General features: G+C 44.4%; 1 protein-coding gene across 2 annotated transcripts in view; it reads left to right on the top strand.

Moving 5' to 3' along the window:
• The window catches only part of atl1 (atlastin GTPase 1), a 39,645-nt gene extending 21,548 nt beyond the window's left edge, over nt 1–18,097 (top strand). Inside the window, exons 11-15 of one of the 2 annotated variants that reach the window (XM_029730910.1) lie at nt 3,983–4,054; nt 6,089–6,241; nt 8,011–8,289; nt 16,868–16,882; nt 17,178–18,097. In XM_029730910.1, the coding sequence (XP_029586770.1) occupies nt 3,983–4,054; nt 6,089–6,241; nt 8,011–8,289; nt 16,868–16,882; nt 17,178–17,303 (645 nt within the window). In that variant the 3' untranslated portion in view covers nt 17,304–18,097. The remainder of the gene's footprint in view (nt 1–3,982; nt 4,055–6,088; nt 6,242–8,010; nt 8,290–16,867; nt 16,883–17,177) is intronic. The other variant, XM_029730911.1, reaches the window with a different exon arrangement.
• Nucleotides 18,098–18,741: the final 644 nt, after the last annotated feature.

The raw sequence follows: 18,741 nt of genomic DNA, 5'->3' as shown, positions 1-18,741 counted from the left end.
AAAAAGCAGAGAAGTAGAGGAAGATTTCATATGCTCTAACTTTTTTGTCAAAGTGGTTAAAATGTCTGATTTGTGTCAAGAGTTGCATCGTTGCATTTACAGTGAATAGAATAATGGAAGTGATGATGTCACAATGGGGTCTTTTAGAATTCTTTGGGGGGAAAATCCCATGAAAGTGAATGGAGGACAAAATGGAGGACAAAATGGAGGACAAAAAAGTTTAATCGTTTAAAAAGTATAAAAGATATCGTTGTATGCAAGCAGCCTAATCCAGATCAGTCTACACATTTTAAAGTTTGAATGGCATTTCTTTCTTATCGTTCCAAATAATAATAATAATGATAATAAGTCCGGAATAATTCTTACAATATTTAAAATGTCGCTGCTGTCGCAAGCCACATAATGACAGAGTGAAAAGGAGGAAGCCCGTACAGAATAAAAACATTCCCAAATTATTTTCAAAAAGGCACTAAAGTAAAACTGCAAAAATATCGGCAAAGAAATCAACTTTATGTCCTGAATACAAAGCGTTATGTTTGGGGCAAATCCAACACAACATATCACTGAGTACCACTCTTTATATTTTCAAGCATGATGGTGGCTTCATCATGTTATGGGTATGCTTGTCATCGGCAAGGGAGTTTTTTGGGGGGATAAAAATAAAAGGAATAGAGCTAAGCACAGGCAGAAACCTTGAGGAAAACCTGGTTCAGTCTGCTTTCCAACAGACACTGGGAGACAAATTCACCTTTCAGCAGGACAATAACCTAAAACACAAGGCCACATCTACACTGGAGTTGCTTACCAAGACGACTTTGAATGTTTCTGAGTGGCCTAGTTACTGTTTTGACTTAAATCGGCTTGAAACTCTATGGCATGTCTTGAAAATGGCTGACTAGCTATTATCTAGAAAAAAGAAACGCACACCTATAAAGGCGAGGTGCTGGCTAGCGGAGCAGAACACTAGAAAATAAAGGAAAGCCGCACACTCTAAGAGCTCAGATGCAAAAATTTTAATAACCAACGTTTCGACAGCTAAGCTGTCTTCATCAGGGTATCATCACAAACACTGAGAGATGAGTCATTTATATAGTGTCAAGAGACACACAGGTGTTTGTAATCATGGCCAAGTATGGCCTAATATCATTGGTTAACTGAAATATTAAAAAAATGGTATACAAGGAACATACAAAAAGACAAACAAATGGATAACATATGATCATAGCATTTGTAGTCTAAAAAGTATCTAACAAACAATTACAATGGCAAAATCACAATAATCACAAGAATGGCTTCAGATCAAAGTCTATGTTGAGACCGAAGGGAGCAAGTGTCTTTAAATTAAAGATCCAGGCAGCCTCTCGTTTTAACAATAAATTATCAAGGTCACCCCCTCTCCTCGGGAGGGTGACATGTTCGATGCCAATATAACGCAGAGACGAAATCGAATGGCCTGCCTCCAAAAAGTGACTAGCTATTATCAACAACCAACTTGACAGAGCTTGACGAATTACAATAATAATAATAATGTGCAAATATTGTACAATCCAGGTCTTCAAAACACTTATAGACTTACCCAGAAAGACTCACAGCTGTAATCACTACCAAAGGTCATTCTAACATGTAGCAAATCCAAATCAAATCAAATTTTATTGGTCACATACACATATTCAGCAGATGTTATTGGTCCATACACATATTCAGCAGATGTTATTGGTCCATACACATATTCAGCAGATGTTATTGGTCCATACACATATTCAGCCGATGTTATTGGTCCATACACATATTCAGCAGATGTTATTGGTCCATACACATATTCAGCAGATGTTATTGGTCCATACACATATTCAGCCGATGTTATTGGTCACATACACATATTTAGCAGATGTTATTGGTCACATACACATATTTAGTAGATGTTATTGCGGGTGTAGCGAAATGCTTGTGTTTCTAGCTCCAACAGTGCAGTAGTATCTAACAGTGCAGTAGTATCTAACAGTGCAGTAGTATCTAACAGTGCAGTAGTATCTAACAGTGCAGTAGTGTCTAACAGTGCAGTAGTATCTAACAGTAGTATCTAACAGTGCAGTAGTATCTAACAGTGCAGTAGTATCTAACAGTGCAGTAGTATCTAACAGTAGTATCTAACAGTGCAGTAGTATCTAACAGTGCAGTAGTATCTAACAGTGCAGTAGTATCTAACAGTACAGTAGTGTCTAACAGTGCAGTAGTATCTAACAGTGCAGTAGTGTCTAACAGTGCAGTAGTGTCTAACAGTACAGTAGTATCTAACAGTAGTATCTGCAGTAGTATCTAACAGTGCAGTAGTATCTAACAGTGCAGTAGTATCTAACAGTAGTATCTAACGGTGCAGTAGTATCTAGCAGTGCAGTAGTATTTAACAGTGCAGTAGTATCTAACAGTGCAGTAGTATCTAACAGTGCAGTAGTATCTAACAGTGCAGTAGTATCTAACAGTGCAGTAGTATCTAACAGTGCAGTTGTAACGCTCGTCGTCGGGTGATAAGGAAGCGGACCAAAACGCAGCTGGGAGCGAACACATGTTTATTTAGACACAAATAAACACGTTACCAAAACAGACAAAGAATAGACGAAACGTTAACTTGCTCAAACAAAAGAGGCAACAACCCACAAACATCATGGGGGAAAAGGAACTTAAATGTGATTCCCAATCAGACATAACAAGCGACAGCTGTCTGATTGGGAAATCACCCCGAGCCCAACATAGAAATAAAACACAAAGAAAGGCTATAACCAAAACATAGAAAATAAACCATAGAAATGCCACACCCTGACCAAAATAGCAGAGTTCACCTGGTCAGGGCGTGACAGCAGTAGTATCTAACAGTGCAGTAGTATCAAAAATTGATTAACAACAATACACACAAGTCAAATAATTGGAATTAAGAGATATATAAATATTACATTGAGCAATGTCGGAGTGGCATTGACTAAAAATACAGTAGAATAAAATACAGTATATACATATGAGATGTGTAAAGTAGTATGTAACATAATTTAAACATTATTAAAGTGACTAGTGTTCCATTATTAAAGTGGCCAGTGATTCCAAGTCTATGTATATAGGACAGCAGGGATGTGAATACTAATGTAAAGTATTTCATTTTCAATTAATGTAATCCATTTTGAATTCAAGTTGTAACACAACATAATGTGGAATAAGGAAAGGGTTAGCGTCTTGTCCAATAGGTGTTATTAACACATTCTCATTTACATCAACGACCTGGGGAATAGTTATAGGGGAGAGGAGGGGGGATGAATGAACCAATTGGAAGCTGGGGATGATTAGGTAACCGTGATGGTATGAGGGCCTGATTGGGAATTTAGCCAGGACACCGAGGTTTGAGTCAGGACACCTGTTTTAACGTCCTAGCTGAAAGATGGCATCCTACACGGGGCAATGTCCCCAATCACTACCCTGGGGCATGGGGATATTTGTTTTAAACCAGAGGGAAGAGTGCATCCCACTGGCCCTCCAACACCACTTCCAGTAGCATCTGGTCTCATACAGGGACCAACCAGGACCAACCCTGCTTAGCTTCAGAGGCAAACCAACAGTGGGATGCAGTGTGGTATGTTGCTGGTACTTGAACATCATGCTGCCTCACACTACAGAAACAGGAGATAGACCCCTGCTCCTATGAGCTGTTCCCATCATGCTGCCTCACTACAGAAACAGGAGATAGACCCCTGCTCCTATGAGACGTTCTCATCAAGCTGCCTCACACTACAGAAACAGGAGATAGACCCCTGCTCCTATGAGCTGTTCTCATCAAGCTGCCTCACTACAGAAACAGGAGATAGACCCCTGCTCCTATGAGCCGTTCCAGCTCAGGCAAGCCAAGGCTTACTGCATTACAATGCATTATGCCACACATATATATATATTCCTGACAAAGATATAACGTGTTCTGTTGTGTTTTGTTCTCTTTCCTCAGGCCACAGCAGAGGCCAACAACCTGGCAGCAGTGGCAGCAGCCAGGGACCTGTACAACAAGAAGATGGAGCAGGTACTGTAAGAAGGCATGGTTGTTTCTAATGCTGCTGCCTTCCTGAGACCTACTGTTGTCCCTCCCGGATCCGGAAATGTTTTTGACCCCCCCCCCTTCTCCCGGCCAATAGTTGTCGTCCCCAGCCAATAGTCGTTGTCGTTGTCCCCCCCTCCCCGGCCAACAGTCGTCCGCCCCCCTCCCGCCAATAGTCGTTGTCCCGGCCAATAGTCGGCGTCGTCCCCCACCCCCAATAGTCGTTTCCCCCGGCCAATAGTCGGCGTCCCCCCCAATAGTCATTCCCCCCGGCCAATAGTCATTCCCTCCCGGCCAATCGTCATTCCCCCCCAGCCAATAGTCATTCCCCCCGGCCAATAGTCATTCCCCCCCGGCCAATAGTCATTCCCCCCCGGCCAATAGTCATTCCCTCCCGGCCAATAGTCATTCCCCCCGGCCAATAGTCATTCCCCCCCGGCCAATAGTCATTCCCTCCCGGCCAATAGTCATTCCCTCCCGGCCAATAGTCATTCCCCCCCGGCCAATAGTCATTCCCTCCCGGCCAATAGTCATTCCCTCCCGGCCAATAGTCATTCCCTCCCGGCCAATAGTCATTCCCCCCCAGCCAATAGTCATTCCCTCCCGGCCAATAGTCATTCCCCCCCAGCCAATAGTCGTTCTACTGAAGAGTGAATACTCTTTTTCAGGCGTTTTTCAAACTACTCGAGGGAACCCAGCCGTTCCATGTGTTTGATCTATTCCAGAGCTAGAACACCTGATTCAACTAATCAACAAGCCCTTGACTAGGTTAACCAGGTGAGCTAGTTGAGGGCTACAACAATGCTGTGAAACGTCTGGGGGTTAACCAGGTGAGCTAGTTCAGGGCTACAACAATGCTGTGAAACGTCTGGGGGTTAACCAGGTGAGCTAGTTCAGGGCTACAACAATGCTGTGAAACGTCTGGGGGTTAACCAGGTGAGCTAGTTCAGGGCTACAACAATGCTGTGAAACGTCTGGGGGTTAACCAGGTGAGCTAGTTCAGGGCTACAACAATGCTGTGAAACGTCTGGGGTTTAACCAGGTGAGCTAGTTCAGGGCTACAACAATGCTGTGAAACGTCTGGGGGTTAACCAGGTGAGCTAGTTCAGGGCTACAACAATGCTGTGAAACGTCTGGGGGTTAACCAGGTGAGCTAGTTCAGGGCTACAACAATGCTGTGAAACGTCTGGGGGTTAACCAGGTGAGCTAGTTCAGGGCTACAACAATGCTGTGAAACGTCTGGGGGTTAACCAGGTGAGCTAGTTGAGGGCTACAACAATGCTGTGAAACGTCTGGGGGTTAACCAGGTGAGCTAGTTGAGGGCTACAACAATGCTGTGAAACGTCTGGGGGTTAACCAGGTGAGCTAGTTGAGGGCTACAACAATGCTGTGAAACGTCTGGGGGTTAACCAGGTGAGCTAGTTCAGGGCTACAACAATGCTGTGAAACGTCTGGGGTTTAACCAGGTGAGCTAGTTGAGGGCTACAACAATGCTGTGAAACGTCTGGGGGTTAACCAGGTGAGCTAGTTCAGGGCTACAACAATGCTGTGAAACGTCTGGGGTTTAACCAGGTGAGCTAGTTCAGGGCTACAACAATGCTGTGAAACGTCTGGGGGTTAACCAGGTGAGCTAGTTGAGGGCTACAACAATGCTGTGAAACGTCTGGGGGTTAACCAGGTGAGCTAGTTCAGGGCTACAACAATGCTGTGAAACGTCTGGGGGTTAACCAGGTGAGCTAGTTGAGGGCTACAACAATGCTGTGAAACGTCTGGGGGTTAACCAGGTGAGCTAGTTCAGGGCTACAACAATGCTGTGAAACGTCTGGGGGTTAACCAGGTGAGCTAGTTCAGGGCTACAACAATGCTGTGAAACGTCTGGGGGTTAACCAGGTGAGCTAGTTGAGGGCTACAACAATGCTGTGAAACGTCTGGGGGTCCCCGAGGAGAGGTTGGAGAACCACTGCTCTATTATCCCACTATGGTGAAGGTATCTAATAACCACCCCTCGTTCCTTTCCAGGTGTGTGGCGGGGACCGGCCCTTCCTGGCTCCGGCAGAGCTCCAGGCCAGACAAAGTGACATCAGAGAGGAAGCCCTCCAGGTGTTCCGAGGGGTCAAGAAGATGGGAGGGGAGGAGTTCAGTCGACGCTACCTGCTACAGCTGGAGGGAGAGGTATGTCACCGCTGTCTTCCGCTCGGGAAACCTTTCTTAACCATTAGCCCAATAGGAAATTCCCTCTTGGGTCGAGGGTCACAAAGAACTAAGGCTACCTCACCGCGAGAGTGTATGTCTGAGTCACCTCTGCTTCATTCACCATTTCAAACAATCAACCTGAATACATAAACATTGAGGGGCGGTTTCCCGGACACAGATTAAGCCTAATCCTGGACTAAGGACTATGCTTAATCTGTGCCCTGAACCCGCCCGTTAAATACCTATTTGGCAAGTGGCAACCGAGCTAGCACATAACGTTCTGAGAAGCATATTTTTCTTAGACCTTGGTGAAAGCATGGTTGTCCTATGGATATTTGTTGCAAGATACCCAGTTATATTCTGTTCTCAGCAGCAACAAAACTCTCTCTATCCTCTATCTTTTTAAGCGGGTTCAAGTGCGTTGGTTACATCTCATCTTAATGAGTGCTTGTTTTCCTTTGAAATGGGGTCTGTTTGAATAGACAAAAAAAACATGGCAAGCTAGCTCCATCCTGGTGGCGCAGAGGACTCATTCCATGGATAGAGAACAGAAGATCATAGTATTGAATTACATTTCTTTATTTTACCTTTATTTAACTAGGCAAGTCAGTTAAGAACAAATTCTTATTTTCAATGATGGCCTAGGAACAGTGGGTTAACTGCCTTGTTCAGGGGCAGAATGATAGATTTGTAACTTGTCAGCTCGGGGATTCGAACTTGCAACCTTTCGGTTACTAGTCCAACGCTCTAAACACTAGGCTACCCTGCCGAATCTCACTGACGCCATGCCACAATAAAAAATACATGTGTTTTAATGTTTTATCTGTGCTTGGAGTTTAAATCAGTTAACCTACGCTAGCAGTGTTATTAAAAATTCTCAGAACATTATTTAACTATCTTCTCAGAATGTTAATAAAATCTCCCAGGAAAACGTTCAGGGAACCATAGTAAAACGTTCTCAGAACCTCCCTGGAAACGTAGTAAAACGTTCTCAGAACCTCCCTGGAAACGTAGTAAAACGTTCTCAGAACCTCCCTGGAACCGTAGTAAAACGTTCTCAGAACCTCCCTGGAAACGTAGTAAAACGTTCTCAGAACCTCCCTGGAACCGTAGTAAAACGTTCTCAGAACCTCCCTGGAACCGTAGTAAAACGTTCTCAGAACCTCCCTGGAAACATAGCAAAACGTTCTCAGAACCTCCCTGGAAACGTAGTAAAACGTTCTCAGAACCTCCCTGGAACCGTAGTAAAACGTTCTCAGAACCTCCCTGGAACCGTAGTAAAACGTTCTCAGAACCTCCCTGGAACCGTAGTAAAACGTTCTCAGAACCTCCCTGGAAACATAGCAAAACGTTCTCAGAACCTCCCTGGAAACGTAGTAAAACGTTCTCAGAACCTCGTTGGAACCTAAAAATGTATGTTCCCAGAAAAGGCGAAGTTTTCACTACCGTTCTCAGAATGTTTAAAAAAACGTTCAGTTTTGCCCGTCTGGCAACGTCTTTCATTCCCAGAACCAATGAGAAACCAAAAACGTACTTTCCCACAACTTCCAAGGAACCAAATGTGCTAGTTGGGAAATGGAACCAATCACCTTAACTAGGGTTGCTTTCCCAGAATTCCCAGGTTTTCCAGAAATCCTGGTTGAAGGATTGCAGATTTTCTGCTTATTCCCTCCTGATTCCTGCACTTCTGAAAAACCTGGACATTTACTCGAATTTTGCAACCCTAAACATAACCAACCTTGTTTCAGGTGGACGAGGTGTTCGTTCAGTACATCAAGCACAACGACTCCAAGAACATCTTCCACGCCGCCCGCACCCCGGCCACGCTGTTTGTGGTCATCTTCAGCATGTACGTGGTGGCGGGCATCACGGGCTTCGTGGGGGTGGACATCATCGCCAGCGTGTGTAATATGATTCTGGGCCTGGCGCTGATCACCCTGTGTACCTGGGCTTACATACGCTACTCTGGGGAGTACCGAGAGCTGGGCCAGGTCATCGACCAGGTGGCTGGAGCCCTCTGGGACCAGGTATGTCCCAGAACCTACTTTATGTATGGCCAGGAGGAGTAGCGGGAAGTTGCGCCAAGACCCTGATCTTGGTTCAGTGTAGAATCTTCCCCACTAATGGTTAAAGTTACAATTGGGGGAAAGGAAGCTGATCATAGATCTGTATCAAGGGGAAAGTTCAGTGTGTCAAAATGGATAAGGTGTCCATTTTAGGACATCGTCACCTTACTTCACCTCTAGTTGAGTCGACCTGGTATTTTATTTCTGACCATGTACTCTACGGCGTTATCTTATAAAATGTGTACCTTAACCAAATGAGTCTCACCATAACGGCGGCGCATTTTGGACTCCTAACCACTTTTAAACATTGTGTGATTGGTTTGTACAACTCTCCGAGGGTGTCTTGGGAAGAGTTGGGATATGCAAAAAAACTAATTTCCAATTCACACGTGTATTAATAGGACAAATATAAGCACCCACCAAATTAATTTTATTACAAACTGTATGCTTGCAATTAATGGGTATTTCACTTGAATGTCTTTTTAATAGTCTTGGCATATTATAAAAAGTATTTAAATGTTTTATATAAAACATTTAAATACGTCTTGGCATATTATATGTCTTGGCATATAATATTATATGTCTTGGCATATTATAAAAAGTATTTAAATGTTTTATATAAAACATTATATTGCAAGCATACAGTTTGTAATAAAAATAATTTGGTGGGTGCTTATATTTGTCCTATTAATACACGTGTGAATTGGAAATTAGTTTCCAATTCAGAGTTTATTTCTTCTGCATCCGTAGATACCAACAGTTAGTCTGTGTGATTAATGGTGGCTGAGCGAGAGAGGTTTGTGTGACGAAGGGGCTCGAGGGGACGGGGTCTTTCTGCAGTAAAGTCTGTAGAGTCGGAATGGTTGGAGCTACAAATTATTAGAACGTTTCTATGACAGTCACAAGCTATACAAGAGTTGTTAGAAGGTAAGGGCTTCTTCTACATAGAAGATCATAGGAAATCCCAGCACATAGTCGCTATAATACTGTAATAAGTTCATATTGTTGCTGTCACAAACTCCGAACTCCACACAGTTGTCACTGACTAGTTGGATATTCATTTCCCACTGAGCAAACAATTTCTGTACTTACAGCATTCATATAAATTCATTTTTATCAGGTTGTTGCTTTGGCGGACCTTATTTTATTGACATTTGTCAGTAAAACTCATGAAATCAACTGTTTATGTCAAATTGTTGTTCTTATAGCCCTGGTTGGCCTGGGATTTTTTTTATTTTTTTTAAACACTTCATTGTGAGGCTAAATGTAAGGGCTGGACTTGCAGATAAATGAAAGTCAGATAAATGAAAAGCTGATTTTTGCTGGGGTATCGGGACAGATACAGTTAAAGTGGTTCAAGATTTGGAGAGTCCTAGACCACAGGGTAACCTTACCCTGAGATCAGTCTGTAGACTCTAAAGAGGCACCCAGAAATGCCTCAGGGCAAAGGAACACCCCAGTTTTACCTAGACCAGGGGTCTCCAACACATTGATCGCTACCAGTAGCACGCAGACTACCTATGAGTAGCTCGCCAAACAGTTCTGAAAGTACATGCAATTTACACTTGTTCCAATGCAAACTGTCACTAACAAGTTTTTAAGACTCTGCAAGCTCCCAGCTACTATCTAATCAACATTATCCCACCCCTGGTTAGCTTAAAAAGCCAAACTTAACACAATAACTGCCAATTCATTTCCAGGAATATTGCCCGTCTGTCTGGTGTGGTGCGTGCGTTTGTCGATCACGCCGCGTGTAGTCAGTTGACTGTCTTGTGGTTTGACAGAAATACTTTCCTCAACACTTTCTCAATTCAATCTTAACTACGAAAGTAGGCTTACCTTACCGGTTTGTGAACTTTGCCACGGAATGAGCAGCAGCAGTACAGAACCATTGGCAAATTAGACGGCACATTCCTCACCTGCTAGATGTGCAATTAAAGAGCTTAGATGCACAATTATGGGGAATTACACAATGTGTCCATTTTGTTCCAGACCAAAATGGTATTCTGCTGTGATTTAAGCATTGACATGAACTCAGAACATCCAATTTTGTTGTTTCTCTATGAATTTGTGCAATTTTGAGGGGAAAAAAAAAATAAACCTGAGAAAATATAATTTGGGAAAATATAAAACATAATTTGGTGAAAAAATCTTAGACTTTATAGAGCACCCCTTAGAGTTGTTTATTAACCATTATTTGACCAGGTATATTTACAGAAAACATAGTGCACTACTTCCTCTAGTACACTAAGGACCAGGGGAAGAGTTGACCACTACTTCCTCTTGTACACTAAGGACCAGGGAACAACACTACTTCCTCTAGGACACTAAGGACCAGGGGAAGAGTTCACAACACTACTTCCTCTAGTACACTAAGGACCAGGGAAGAGTTGACCACTACTTCCTCTAGTACACTAAGGACCAGGGGAAGAGTTGACAACACTACTTCCTCTTGTACACTAAGGACCAGGGGAAGAGTTGACAACACTACTTCCTCTAGTACACTAAGGACCAGGGGACGAGTTGACAACACTACTTCCTCTAGTACACTAAGGACCAGGGAACAACACTACTTCCTCTATTACACTAAGGACCAGGGGAAGAGTTGACCACTACTTCCTCTAGTACACTAAGGACCAGGGAACAACACTACTTCCTCTAGTACACTAAGGACCAGGGAAGAGATGACCACTACTTCCTCTAGTACACTAAGGACCAGGGGAAGAGTTGACAACACTACTTCCTCTAGTACACTAAGGACCAGGGGAAGAGTTGACAACACTACTTCCTCTAGTACACTAAGGACCAGGGGAAGAGTTGACAACACTACTTCCTCTAGTACACTAAGGACCAGGGGAAGAGTTGACAACACTACTTCATCTAGTACACTAAGGACCAGGGGACGAGTTGACAACACTACTTCCTCTAGTACACTAAGGACCAGGGAACAGGGACTTTATAGAGCACCCCTTAGAGTTGTTTATTAACCATTATTTGACCAGGTATATTTACAGAAAACATAGTGCACTACTTCCTCTAGTACACTAAGGACCAGGGGAAGAGTTGACCACTACTTCCTCTTGTACACTAAGGACCAGGGAACAACACTACTTCCTCTAGGACACTAAGGACCAGGGGAAGAGTTGACAACACTACTTCCTCTAGTACACTAAGGACCAGGGAAGAGTTGACCACTACTTCCTCTAGTACACTAAGGACCAGGGGAAGAGTTGACAACACTACTTCCTCTTGTACACTAAGGACCAGGGGAAGAGTTGACAACACTACTTCCTCTAGTACACTAAGGACCAGGGGACGAGTTGACAACACTACTTCCTCTAGTACACTAAGGACCAGGGAACAACACTACTTCCTCTAGTACACTAAGGACCAGGGGAAGAGTTGACCACTACTTCCTCTAGTACACTAAGGACCAGGGAACAACACTACTTCCTCTAGTACACTAAGGACCAGGGAAGAGATGACCACTACTTCCTCTAGTACACTAAGGACCAGGGGAAGAGTTGACAACACTACTTCCTCTAGTACACTAAGGACCAGGGGAAGAGTTGACAACACTACTTCCTCTAGTACACTAAGGACCAGGGGAAGAGTTGACAACACTACTTCCTCTAGTACACTAAGGACCAGGGGAAGAGTTGACAACACTACTTCCTCTAGTACACTAAGGACCAGGGGACGAGTTGACAACACTACTTCCTCTAGTACACTAAGGACCAGGGGACGAGTTGACAACACTACTTCCTCTAGTACACTAAGGACCAGGGAACAACACTACTTCCTCTAGTACACTAAGGACCAGGGGAAGAGATGACCACTACTTCCTCTAGTACACTAAGGACCAGGGAACAACACTACTTCCTCTAGTACACTAAGGACCAGGGGAAGAGTTCACAACACTACTTCCTCTTGGACACTAAGGACCAGGGGACGAGTTGACAACACTACTTCCTCTAGTACACTAAGGACCAGGGAAGAGATGACCACTACTTCCTCTAGTACACTAAGGACCAGGGGAAGAGTTGACAACACTACTTCCTCTAGTACACTAAGGACCAGGGGAAGGGTTGACAACACTACTTCCTCTAGTACACTAAGGACCAGGGGAAGAGTTGACAACATAGTGCACTACTTCCTCTAGTACACTAAGGACCAGGGAACAACACTACTTCCTCTAGTACACTAAGGACCAGGGAAGAGTTGACCACTACTTCCTCTAGTACACTAAGGACCAGGGAAGAGTTGACAACACTACTTCCTCTAGTACACTAAGGACCAGGGGAAGAGTTGACCACTACTTCCTCTAGTACACTAAGGACCAGGGAAGAGTTGACAACACTACTTCCTCTAGTACACTAAGGACCAGGGGAAGAGTTGACCACTACTTCCTCTAGTACACTAAGGACCAGGGAAGAGTTGACAACACTACTTCCTCTAGTACACTAAGGACCAGGGAACAACACTACTTCCTCTAGTACACTAAGGACCAGGGAAGAGATGACCACTACTTCCTCTAGTACACTAAGGACCAGGGGAAGAGTTGACAACACTACTTCCTCTAGTACACTAAGGACCAGGGAACAACACTACTTCCTCTAGTACACTAAGGACCAGGGAAGAGATGACCACTACTTCCTCTAGTACACTAAGGACCAGGGAACAACACTACTTCCTCTAGTACACTAAGGACCAGGGAACAACACTACTTCCTCTAGTACACTAAGGACCAGGGGAAGAGTTGACAACACTACTTCCTCTAGTACACTAAGGACCAGGGAAGAGATGACCACTACTTCCTCTAGTACACTAAGGACCAGGGAAGAGTTGACAACACTACTTCCTCTAGTACACTAAGGACCAGGGAAGAGTTGACAACACTACTTCCTCTAGTACACTAAGGACCAGGGAACAACACTACTTCCTCTAGTACACTAAGGACCAGGGAACAACACTACTTCCTCTAGTACACTAAGGACCAGGGGAAGAGTTGACAACACTACTTCCTCTAGTACACTAAGGACCAGGGGAAGAGTTGACAACACTACTTCCTCTAGTACACTAAGGACCAGGGAAGAGTTGACCACTACTTCCTCTAGTACACTAAGGACCAGGGAACAACACTACTTCCTCTAGTACACTAAGGACCAGGGAACAACACTACTTCCTCTAGTACACTAAGGACCAGGGGAAGAGTTGACAACACTACTTCCTCTAGTACACTAAGGACCAGGGGAAGAGTTGACAACACTACTTCCTCTAGTACACTAAGGACCAGGGGAAGAGTTGACAACACTACTTCCTCTAGTACACTAAGGACCAGGGGAAGAGTTGACAACACTACTTCCTCTAGTACACTAAGGACCAGGGGACGAGTTGACAACACTACTTCCTCTAGTACACTAAGGACCAGGGGACGAGTTGACAACACTACTTCCTCTAGTACACTAAGGACCAGGGAACAACACTACTTCCTCTAGTACACTAAGGACCAGGGGAAGAGATGACCACTACTTCCTCTAGTACACTAAGGACCAGGGAACAACACTACTTCCTCTAGTACACTAAGGACCAGGGGAAGAGTTCACAACACTACTTCCTCTTGGACACTAAGGACCAGGGGACGAGTTGACAACACTACTTCCTCTAGTACACTAAGGACCAGGGAAGAGATGACCACTACTTCCTCTAGTACACTAAGGACCAGGGGAAGAGTTGACAACACTACTTCCTCTAGTACACTAAGGACCAGGGGAAGGGTTGACAACACTACTTCCTCTAGTACACTAAGGACCAGGGGAAGAGTTGACAACATAGTGCACTACTTCCTCTAGTACACTAAGGACCAGGGAACAACACTACTTCCTCTAGTACACTAAGGACCAGGGAAGAGTTGACCACTACTTCCTCTAGTACACTAAGGACCAGGGAAGAGTTGACAACACTACTTCCTCTAGTACACTAAGGACCAGGGGAAGAGTTGACCACTACTTCCTCTAGTACACTAAGGACCAGGGAAGAGTTGACAACACTACTTCCTCTAGTACACTAAGGACCAGGGGAAGAGTTGACCACTACTTCCTCTAGTACACTAAGGACCAGGGAAGAGTTGACAACACTACTTCCTCTAGTACACTAAGGACCAGGGAACAACACTACTTCCTCTAGTACACTAAGGACCAGGGAAGAGATGACCACTACTTCCTCTAGTACACTAAGGACCAGGGGAAGAGTTGACAACACTACTTCCTCTAGTACACTAAGGACCAGGGAACAACACTACTTCCTCTAGTACACTAAGGACCAGGGAAGAGATGACCACTACTTCCTCTAGTACACTAAGGACCAGGGAACAACACTACTTCCTCTAGTACACTAAGGACCAGGGAACAACACTACTTCCTCTAGTACACTAAGGACCAGGGGAAGAGTTGACAACACTACTTCCTCTAGTACACTAAGGACCAGGGAAGAGATGACCACTACTTCCTCTAGTACACTAAGGACCAGGGAAGAGTTGACAACACTACTTCCTCTAGTACACTAAGGACCAGGGAAGAGTTGACAACACTACTTCCTCTAGTACACTAAGGACCAGGGAACAACACTACTTCCTCTAGTACACTAAGGACCAGGGAACAACACTACTTCCTCTAGTACACTAAGGACCAGGGGAAGAGTTGACAACACTACTTCCTCTAGTACACTAAGGACCAGGGGAAGAGTTGACAACACTACTTCCTCTAGTACACTAAGGACCAGGGAAGAGTTGACCACTACTTCCTCTAGTACACTAAGGACCAGGGAACAACACTACTTCCTCTAGTACACTAAGGACCAGGGAACAACACTACTTCCTCTAGTACACTAAGGACCAGGGGAAGAGTTGACAACACTACTTCCTCTAGTACACTAAGGACCAGGGGAAGAGTTGACAACACTACTTCCTCTAGTACACTAAGGACCAGGGGAAGAGTTGACAACACTACTTCCTCTAGTACACTAAGGACCAGGGGAAGAGTTGACAACACTACTTCCTCTAGTACACTAAGGACCAGGGAAGAGTTGACCACTACTTCCTCTAGTACACTAAGGACCAGGGAACAACACTACTTCCTCTAGGACACTAAGGACCAGGGGAAGAGTTGACAACACTACTTCCTCTAGTACACTAAGGACCAGGGGAAGAGATGACAACACTACTTCCTCTAGTACACTAAGGACCAGGGAACAACACTACTTCCTCTAGTACACTAAGGACCAGGGAACAACACTACTTCCTCTAGTACACTAAGGACCAGGGGAAGAGTTGACAACACTACTTCCTCTAGTACACTAAGGACCAGGGGAAGAGTTGACAACACTACTTCCTCTAGTACACTAAGGACCAGGGGAAGAGTTGACAACACTACTTCCTCTAGTACACTAAGGACCAGGGAAGAGATGACCACTACTTCCTCTAGTACACTAAGGACCAGGGAAGAGTTGACAACACTACTTCCTCTAGTACACTAAGGACCAGGGAACAACACTACTTCCTCTAGTACACTAAGGACCAGGGGAAGAGTTGACAACACTACTTCCTCTAGTACACTAAGGACCAGGGGAAGAGTTGACAACACTACTTCCTCTAGTACACTAAGGACCAGGGAAGAGTTGACCACTACTTCCTCTAGTACACTAAGGACCAGGGAACAACACTACTTCCTCTAGGACACTAAGGACCAGGGAACAACACTACTTCCTCTAGTACACTAAGGACCAGGGAACAACACTACTTCCTCTAGTACACTAAGGACCAGGGGAAGAGTTGACAACACTACTTCCTCTAGTACACTAAGGACCAGGGGAAGAGTTGACAACACTACTTCCTCTAGTACACTAAGGACCAGGGAACAACACTACTTCCTCTAGGACACTAAGGACCAGGGAACAACACTACTTCCTCTAGTACACTAAGGACCAGGGGAAGAGTTGACAACACTACTTCCTCTAGTACACTAAGGACCAGGGAAGAGTTGACAACACTACTTCCTCTAGTACACTAAGGACCAGGGGACGAGTTGACAACACTACTTCCTCTAGTACACTAAGGACCAGGGAACAACACTACTTCCTCTAGTACACTAAGGACCAGGGAACAACACTACTTCCTCTAGTACACTAAGGACCAGGGAACAACACTACTTCCTCTAGTACACTAAGGACCAGGGGACGAGTTGCAGGGAGAGGAGAATGTTCCTATTTGAAAGCTAGAAAAAAATCAGCAGTTCATTTTTTAAAAGTAGCTGTCATGGTAGAAAAGACCCCTGACCTAGAATGTATTTACAAAGCATCCAAACCACTAGGTGGCGACGTGTTGAACAATACGGCGTCTGGAAATGATCACAAAGTATTTTTTAGAGTTTGAGCTGAAGGAAACAAATATTTATAACATGTTCATATTTATATTACACTTGATATTTTTATTATTTGTCTAAGACTGTGTTTTTTTTGTTTGTTTCGCTCTGTTTTGCAACAGGGAAGCACAAATGAGGTAAGTACACTGGGGGGGGGGTTGTGTCAGTGTAGGTCTATTGTATATTTTCAGATCTATCTTGAGCATTCCAATAATGGTTAAAGTCCCAAATGCACCCTCTACCTCTGCTGTTGATCAGGCTCTATATAAGTCTACATTTGACCTAGGATGTACCCTTTCTGTATTTCGCCATATTGCACATTTGAGACAAATGATCTTTAGCATTCTGACAATGGTTAATATGTAGAATTCCACCCCTCTTTTTTAGCCAGATAGTGATGACCCCTCTCTCCTCTCCTATTTTCCTTTCCAGGCTCTATATAAGCTGTATACCGTCGCAGCCAGTCACAGGCACCTGTACCACCATGCGTTCCCTGGCCCCCAGGCCCCCGGAGAGCCGAGCGAGACCCCTGAGGAACCCACCAGGAAGAGGAACTGACCTGGCGACCTGATTGGCCAGAGCACAGCAGGGACTGCTGGGTATCTCTTCAGTAGCATGACGGATAGAGAGAGGGGGGGAGGAGGGGGAGGAGAAGCAGGAAGGAGGGGGAGGCATCCTCACCCGTTGGACACTCTTTTACTATGGTATTGGCTGGAACAGTCCAGTGAAGCGTTCACTATTTTAAATCTTAATGTGGACAATGTAACGTCCCAGAGGTAGTGGCACAATCTCCCTTTGAACTGGGTTGCTTGGCCTGTTGCCTTCATAATAATGGGTATTTCACATATCATTGTCTTTCACAAACCACATTCAACCTTTTCTGTCTGTCTGTAAGTAAGACATCTGTAAATACACGCAGAACAGTAGGCAAAGAGGTGTACAGATCACGCTCCACATGCAAAATTCCTAAATCAGCAGTTTTGCTTGGACTGAGGTGCAGTACGTTACAGTTAACTGCTGATTTCGTTGTGTTTACTACGTGAGATGGCATGACGGACGTCAGCACTGACAGTTCATGGCATCACCATCACTTTAGAATGTTATCTGTCGGAAGACGATGCTTCTGAGTTCATGAATGGGAGATTTTCCTGAGCAATGCCATTGAGGAGGATCAAATTAACCTCAAATGAACCTCTGACCTATAACAGAATGGTGGTCCGTGTATATTGATTTTCATGTTTTATCAGGTTAAGTGCTGCTTCTCTAAGGAATTTATTCCATGTTTGAAAAGCCAATGGTTGTGTCCCAAATGGCACCCTCTTCCCTATATCGTTCACTACTTTTTCTTTAACCAGGGCCCATAGTGCTCTGGTTAAAAGTTATTTTATTTTACCAGGGCCCATAGTGCTCTGGTTAAAAGTTATTTTATTTTACCAGGGCCCATAGTGCTCTGGTTAAAAGTTATTTTATTTTACTAGGCAAGTCAGTTAAGAACAAATTATTTTTAACAAAACGGTCTACCCCGGCCAAACCCTAACGACACTGGGCCAATTGTTCGCCGCCCTATGGGACTCACGGCCGGTTCTGATACAGTCTGGAATCGAACCAGGGTCTGTAGTGACGCCTCTAGCACTGAGATGCAGTGCCTTAGACCACTGTGCCACTCGGGAGCCCCAATGTGCTCTGTAGGGAATGGGATGTCATTAGGGACACGTACAAAGTCTTTGTTTAAATATACCTATTTTTGTCAGCATGGTAACTCATCAGTGTCTACCATTTGAGGCTCTCCAAGCTTATCTTCAGTGTGGTATATTTCTTGATATTTCACATGTTTAGAGCTTGTACTTGACCGGGCACTTTGTTTATTTTTGTAATATAGGTACTGCGTGCCAATGTCATGCAACTACAGTTTCATATGCAGTGGGGGGGGGAAAGTATTTGATCCCCTGCTGATTTTGTACGTTTGCCCACTGACAAAGAAATGATCAGTCTAATT

The sequence above is a fragment of the Salmo trutta genome, chromosome 33 (genome assembly GCF_901001165.1).
Source record: "Salmo trutta chromosome 33, fSalTru1.1, whole genome shotgun sequence".
NCBI classification, from domain to species: domain Eukaryota; kingdom Metazoa; phylum Chordata; class Actinopteri; order Salmoniformes; family Salmonidae; genus Salmo; species Salmo trutta.
Note: the sequence above shows the minus strand (reverse complement) of the source record. Positions and strands in the feature narration are given on the sequence as shown.